This window comes from Panthera uncia, chromosome X (assembly GCF_023721935.1).
Source record: "Panthera uncia isolate 11264 chromosome X, Puncia_PCG_1.0, whole genome shotgun sequence".
NCBI lineage: Eukaryota > Metazoa > Chordata > Mammalia > Carnivora > Felidae > Panthera > Panthera uncia.
Genome location: NC_064817.1, coordinates 43,858,594 through 43,866,402, shown reverse-complemented (window position 1 = coordinate 43,866,402; position 7,809 = coordinate 43,858,594). Strand labels below are relative to the sequence as shown.

At 49.1% G+C, this 7,809-nt stretch overlaps 1 protein-coding gene across 1 annotated transcript in view; it reads left to right on the top strand.

Moving 5' to 3' along the window:
- SMC1A (structural maintenance of chromosomes 1A) overlaps window positions 1-4,941 on the top strand; it is a 32,979-nt gene extending 28,038 nt beyond the window's left edge. Inside the window, exons 21-24 of the mRNA XM_049643248.1 lie at window positions 626-669; window positions 766-942; window positions 1,226-1,336; window positions 1,778-4,941. Of these exons, the coding sequence (XP_049499205.1) occupies window positions 626-669; window positions 766-942; window positions 1,226-1,336; window positions 1,778-1,861 (416 nt within the window). The 3' untranslated portion in view covers window positions 1,862-4,941. The remainder of the gene's footprint in view (window positions 1-625; window positions 670-765; window positions 943-1,225; window positions 1,337-1,777) is intronic.
- Window positions 4,942-7,809: the final 2,868 nt, after the last annotated feature.

Here is a 7,809-nt window from a genome sequence, read left to right as displayed (position 1 = left end):
ACATGGTTGCTGGCTAACAAGCCCTTTCTATGCAAATCTAGCTTGACTGTCACCTACCACACCTTCACATCTCATTTTCCTCCTCCTGTTCCTCTAGGAAGCCTGCTTTGCCCACTATGGCATACCCTGATCTCCCCCTCCTGAATGCCAATAGTACTTGAGTCTGACCCCCACAACTTAGTACTTGATTGTACAGCGTCATTCAGCGAGCATTTCTTGAAGGCTGCTCTGTACCAGACTCTGTTGGGGGATTAGGAACACAGATGAGTCAGACATGGTCTCTGTCCTTGAGGAGCTCATGATCTAGTGAAAGCCAGATGTGTAAACAGCAAGCTAAGTGTCGTAACTGGATGAGCGTGTGTGCTGTGGATGCACAGAGGAGGAATACCAACCCAGTCTGGGGGAGGGTCTGGGTGGTCAGGGAAGGCTTTTGAGGGCAGGTAACACTTGAGCAGGAAATGCAAAGGATGAGTAGAAGATAGCGAAGAGACCAGGAGGCATTCTAGGCAGAGGGTGCAGCACGTGCAGAGAGGCAGGGAGACAGCAGCGTGTGCAGGTGGGTGGGGAGAACCTTCAGGTAGCTTGGACAGTGTGGCCAGAGCCTAGGACTGCTTTATCTCCCCAGCAAGTCTGGAAGCTCTGGAGAGAACCATGTCCTCTCCTGGTTCTGTAGGTTCCTGGAGCACAGGGTTGGATGCACAGGAGGGCTCAGTTGGTATACTGGCCTTTGGGGGCTCAGGCAACATTATGACCTGGGGTTTTTAGTCTCTGAAGAAGTGGAGGGGGATGCTGGCCTGTGTGATGGGCCCTGGGGCTTTCCCGCCCCACCCCTGCCCCCATCAGTGTCAGCTCACTTACTGGTTCCCTCCCAGCTACAAGCCAGCCCCCTTCTTCGTCCTGGATGAGATCGATGCTGCCTTGGATAACACCAACATTGGCAAGGTGGGTGCAAGGAAAGTGGGGCCCGGGAGGGAGGCCCCTAGCTTGGGGCTGGGTTTCAGGGAGCAACTCCTGAGTGTGCTCTAGCCGTTCCTGCTGCCTGCTCTCTGTGCCTGGGAGGCTGGGCCCAGGGTCATTCACGCCGTGCTAGTCAGTGGCCTCTCAGCCTCTTTTCCCCCAACCCTTCACCCCTTACCCCACCCCCTCTGCCTCTGGTTCTGACTGGAAAACACAAGGGAGTGTTAGGGCTTCAGCCCTGCTAAGTGCCCGGCGGCCCCTCCCACAGGTGGCAAATTACATCAAGGAGCAGTCGACTTGCAACTTCCAGGCCATCGTCATCTCTCTCAAGGAGGAGTTCTACACCAAGGCTGAGAGCCTCATTGGAGTCTACCCCGAGGTAGGGCGGGCCTGGCTCAGGAGCCAGCCCCACTCCCTGCCTGACTCCCCAGGGCAGGAAGGGAAGGCTGCAGTGGAGGGCCATGGGGGTGGGGGAGCATAGGGACTCAGGTCCTGAACAACCATCTGGGCTTGTTGGAGCCCTGCCCTTGAGGCTTAGCCAGCCCAGCTGGGCAGGGCCATTGCGTCTGGGGACAGGTGGAACGGCCAGGCAGAGGCAGCCAGACAGCAGAGAAAAGGAGGAGAATGCAGAGGTAGGCAGGGAGAGAAGGCACATGGGACCGAGCACATCCTCTCACACCCAGAGAGAACCATTGCTTGGGCTTTGGGCAGGTATGTAGGGAGGAGGGTTTGAGGCCCCCAGTCCTGGGGCGCTAGACCCCCTCCCTCCCTTAATTCTCTCCTTACAATTTCATTTTTCTTTTTCTCCCTCCTCCTTCAGCAAGGGGACTGTGTGATCAGCAAAGTCCTGACCTTCGACCTCACCAAGTACCCAGATGCCAACCCCAACCCCAATGAGCAGTAGCAGTAGTTCTGCCCTCCTGCCCTGTCTGGATCCCTAAGCTTCCCCTCTCCCAATCTCTCGATACTTGGCTCCCAACCTTCCCCTACCTCCTGTCCCTGTTTGGTATAGTCATGGGATTTAGGCACTGCTGTCAAGCATGAAGAGGAACAGAGGTGATGTTAGGTCTGGAGCAAAAATTCCTGAGCTACAGGGAGCATCCTGGCCTTTGGAAGGAGGTGCTGAGCTGAACTGAGCCGAACAGGGCCATCTGTCCATTCTTTCTTCCCTCCCCCCGCCTTCCCCTCCCCAGGCCCCCCTCCTATCACCCATAACCATAGGTCCCTTGGGCCTCTTGCATCTTGCTTGTGTGTGGGTATGTATGTGTGTATATATGTGTCTGCGTGTGTGCATGTGGGTGTGTTAGCACAATAATAAAGATATCGGAGATTCATTTTAGAAGGAGCCTAGGCTGAACTTGATTCTAAGAGAGCTTAGTATGACAGCACCCCAGAGCTGGGCAAAGGTATTCAGGACCTCATAGGAATCAGTCATGTGAAACTGCCCTCATTTCACTGATTCGTGTGTTCATTCATTTGTGTGTTTATCAGACATATATCGAGCACTCTTTATTTGTCAGGCTCTATTCTAGAAATACAGAGCTGAATCAGACATGATCTCTACCCTCCTACTGAGGAGATGCAGTAGGTTCATGATTTCCCATGGTCAGCTGAATTCTATGTATATGTACTTTGAGAAGAGGATGATCACCTCCAGGCTTCCTGGAGAAGGTCACATATGAGCTGAACCTTGACAAATTGGTAGGATTTGCTTGGGCACTAGGAGCAGAGCCTGGGCTCTGGGGACAGACAGTTGTGGGTTCTCGTCCTTTTTTAAGTCACTAATCTGATGTTGAGCAAGTCATTTGACCTTTCTGTGCCTCAGTTTCCTCATCTGTAAAATGGGGCTAACAATATTACCTACCTCATAGGATTTAATGATGTCAAGCTCCTCACTGGGGGCCTTATCCCTGCTTGGAGCCCACTAGGTGCCGACCCCTCAGAATACAAGCCTTCTCATACCTAGACCCCTGTGGGCTCTGATCCCAATTGTTAGGGACAGAAAGAGCCTCCAAATCTGGAAGATACTGGATGCCTAGCTTTTTGAGAAAGTTCCAGGGCACCAGTGGGGTTTATCTGGTAAGTGAAGGGCCTAAGGAAGCCTATAGCTTCAATCGTGTGGTAACCAGGTGCCTGGGCCCCAACCTGGGTTGTGAGGAAGTCGGGGAGAGGTAGCCTGGGCCACATCCCGGCCGAATGTGTGTGAAGTTCCTTTTGGGAACTAACTGTGTCAGCTGTAGGGACCGTGCAGAGGCAGCAGAGCCTGCTGCCATGAGGTCAGCCTTTGCTCGTTCATGTACACTGTCAGACCATCACCTTGTTCTGATTGTATACTGCATTTTTGTTTTTTAAAAGTTAAGTCAGTTCTGATTACTCAAGTAATGCATGAATCCATTCTCTTAAGACATTAGATTTATAAATAAAGGTAGCTTCATTTGACTACCATTCCCCATCCCCCTCTAAACTGCTATCTTGTGTGTTGTACATCCATCTAGACTGTTTTTAAGACTTTTACGTATATAATTCATTGAAAATACTGTTGTGTATTTAATACAAATGGCATATTGAGTCGTTCTACAATTTGCTTTCTTCAATTTAACGATGTTTTTGAGATCTATGCATGTTTTTACAAAATGTAGATTCAATTCATCCTTTGTAATGGCTATATAGACTGCCATTATAGGACTCTATCACATCTTCCCATTTCTTTTGTGATAGATAGTTAAGACTGTTTTCTCTTTTTGCTATTACGGAATACTACACAGGAACAACACGTGTGTGTGTGTGTGTGCGTGTGTGTATGAGTTTACCTAGGGTTGCTTCCTAGGTTGAACTGCAGAGTCATAGGCTATTTATATTTTTGTTTTAAATAGATACTTCCAAATTGCCCTCCTGTACTATTTACTCAATATTTTCCTGAGGTTGTCTTAGGTATAATGTTGTTACCTACTTCAGTTTCATCCTAGGTAGTGATATCCGTGAAACCACGGGTTTGATATGCTAATTATGTATTTTTCTAATACATATTAAAAGGCATAACTCAAATTTGTCTGTGTTCAACCAAAGAAGTCACATACCACCAGTGGTACGTGTGCTATAGTTTGGGAAATGCTGGCATATCTGAAAGAGCACAGTCTGGGAGTCACCCTGGTTCAAATCCTAGCTGTAGAAACTTCAGCTCGTTACTTCACCTCCCTGAATCTCAGTTTCCTTGCATAGGAAAGGAGGTCATATGTGCCTACTTTGCAGCAGTGTAGGCAAGATGAAGTGAAATACATTTGAAGCAATTTGGCTGGCACTTAGATTATCACAGGCCTTTCAAGGTAGCAGTTACTATTCTCCTCACTTTACAGTTGAGGATACTGAGTCCCAGGAAGGTTAATGACCAAGCTACCAGATAACAGTAAGGGTTTGAACTCAGGCCCTCCGCTTCAGTCTTGTGCTTTCCCCGCTGCGAGGATGGTTATCAACCTTGGCTGTGCACCAGAATCACTTGTGAAGCTTTTTCTTTTTCCTTTTTAAAAATCAAAGCAATATATACACTGATTAGAAGGTGAAATAGTACAGAAGGGCTTATAATAAAAAGCAGCTGTTCCCTGCTGCACCTCCATGTCCAAAAGGATGTGGAGCTCCTTGCTCTGGTCCCGCCTCTGAAAGTCTAATTCAGTAGGTGTGGATAATAATCTGGATAATAATCCTTACCTCACAGGGTGGAAAGGATTAGATGACATGCCTTGGGCTGAAGCCCTGGCCCACAGGAACACAAATGTGACAAAGGACTTAGGTCCTGGGGATCAGAGAGGTGAGAGGCCTTGTCCTAGAGCCCAGTGGTTCGTTGGTAGAGCCTAGACTTAACCAGGAGGATCGCTGTGCTTGCCCAGTGCTTTGCCCACTGTGCCACACTGCCTCCTATCATCACAGGGCAACATGTGCTGAGTGAAGGCTGTACTCAGATGAGAGCCAACACCACAGTGTTGCCAAGAGTAGGCTATGTCCAAATAGAATCTCTAGGGCTAGTTGGATGGCACTAGGCTGACTCCCTTATACTCTGGACCCAGTAGCCTTGGTCTAGGGAGTTTAAGAAAACTCCATGGCAGTGTTTACCTTTAACTGGGCACTTCACTCTAGGAATCTCGTGTTGTGCGCCAGGGACACAAACAGGAGTTCAATCTTTACCCCGCCTTTGAGGAGCTCACTAGTTGGAGGCAATTCATAGAACAGCCTTTAACCATACAGTGTGATAGCACTCTTGACGGGAGCATTGAAAACTGAGGAGTATCTAGCTTAAATGTAAAGGTTCCGGGAAGGCATCCTCTAGTCTAGGAGGTGACACCTGAGCTGAGTCTCGAGAGACTGGTAGGAACCATCCAGTTGAAGTAGAGGGAATTTCCAGGTTGTGGAGACAGTATGCACAAAGACCTGAAGGCAAGAAATGGCAAAACAGTTCCAAACTCCTGAAACAAGTTTTACTGAGGTGGGGAAGAGCAGCAGGAAGTAAAGCTGGAGAAGTATTCGAGAGCCAGAAATTTGAAGAGGGGAGTAAGAGCCTGGCGACAGAGTTCAGATTTACTTTCTTGGGACAGTGTGGTTCCCAAACTGGCTGTGCACCAGAGACGCATGGAGCATCCCAGGCCCCAGCCTCTAAACATTCAATTTCTGTAATGGATGGGGCCTCAGGATCTTGAGTGCTTAGAAAAGTCAGCATGTGAGTGTAGGGTACAGCCAGGTTTGGGAACTAGCTGTAGGCAGTGTGGGAGCCACTGAATGGTTTTAGGAGACTGTGTCAGATGAGAACTTAATAAGCCTTTTTCTGGTCAGCCAGTATGGAAATGGTTTAGGTCAGATGTGCATGCTGTATGCTGCCAGACCTGTGGTTTCCCTGTTGCTCAACTACTCACTGTATTGGCTTGTTTTGTCTCTGAATAAGCTAAAAGCACCACAAGGATGGGCCTGGGGTTATCTTGCTACTGGTATATCCCCAGCAAAAAGCACAGTGCCTAACCCAAAACAGGCACCCAGTAAATAGTTTTTGAGTGAGTGAGTGCGTGAATGAATGCACTTGTGAGGGAGAGAATGGAGACAGGGAGATCAGTTAGGAAACTACTGAGAAGACTAGGAGGACTACTCAAGGGCAACAGCAGTGAGAATGGGTTGGAGGCAACAAAAGTGAGCTGTAAAGGGAAGGTGATGAGCTGGACTTCGTGACTGATTATTGGATGTGGAGAGTGACTGAGAGGATAAATGAATGTCCATCAGTAGCCCACATTCCTACCCTATCCCAGTCATTTTCCTCTTTCCTCATCCATCTAAGTCAGAATCTCCTTCCAGCCTCAGCAACTGGAACTCCTCCCCTAAGTTAAACATTCTGTGTGCTGTGTGGTCTTCTCCGCCGCCCCCGCCCCCCGCCCAGCCTCCCAGCCATTGATTCATTCATCCAGTTCAATAAATCTTGGCTAAGCACCTCCTGTATGCAGTGAGGCTCTTCCAAGCCAGGACTCTGACTCCCTCTTTCCTACCTCAAGAGATGTTTTTGAGGGCTTCCCCAGGTAAGACTCCCATCCCTTAGACCATAACCTAAAGTGAGATGCCTAGATGTCAGACCTGTAAGGGAACTTACAGACTTTGTCCAACTCCCTCCTGAGGCCCTGGGAGGGGAAGGAGCTTGCCCAAGGCCCCATTACAAGAAAGTGTCAGAGCCAGAACTGGAACCTAAGTTCCTTTTCCACATCACTCCTAGAGCCTTGATCTCTCCCATCACAGATCAGGACAAGCAGAGGTGGCCAGGGAGAAGGCGGGACTTAGGTTGGCCTTGAAGGTCAGTGTATTGGACAGGCCAAACAAGAAGCTTGCCAATTACACTGCCCCCTTCTGGAAACCCTCAGCAAACCTGCCATGCCCACAGTCCCTTCTAAGGGGTTTCTTAAGCATGAGTTGCCATGCTCTGTACCATGTGACCTCACAATCCTGGCCACAGATGTTTAGTTTGGGATAGTATCTGACTTGAGGATAGCCAATCTCTAGGTCGCAGCCTATGAGGTGGACTGATGTAAGAACTCCACCTCGTAGGGATGGCCTGCATTAAATAGCCTCCAGGGAGGCTAGATGTGAGGCATTCAGAAGTGAACAATTAATTAGAATTTAGTGAGACAGAAGTGGTGGTGGATGAGGGGTGCCAGAAGTGAAACAGCAAAAGCAAGGAGAAAGCTGCAGGGACCATAGATGTTTATTATCGTGAGAACATGGGGCCGCAAGGTAGCAGAAGCCATGAAGCAGCAAGACAACAATGGGCCAAAAGGACAAAGAAGCCATGAAGCAATAGGAGCCACAATGTAGCAGGAGCCACGAGGAACAGAAACCATGAGGCAGAACCCTGAATCTGAGATCCATGAAGCAGCAGAAGGTTCAAACGGACAAGATCCACGAGGTAGCAGAAGTGATGAGACTGTAAGAGCCACAAGGTAGCCAGGCAGCAGGAATCGAAGAGGCTGCAGGATTTATAAGGCAAACAGAAGCTACAACACAGAGAAGCCCTGGATTCATTAGAACTGAAGCCCCAGAAGCCAGGAAGCTGTGGGAGCCAGGAGGCCCAGAAGCTGTGAGGCCCCCAGAGGCCAAGGGCTAGAGAGGAGGGGAGCAGAGGGAAAAGAAAGAAAGAAAGAAAGATAAAAGGTAGTCAGTAGCAGTAGGAGGAATATAAATACAGCCAGAAAGAAGTTGAGTCACCATTTTGGGAAGCACTAGAGAAGGGAGCAACAGATGCCTGCAGCTGAGGGGGTGATGAGATAAGCCAGGCTCTAGAGCTGCTTTGGATCATGAACCATTTTCGAGTTTCTGTTCCTCCATGAGGCTGCC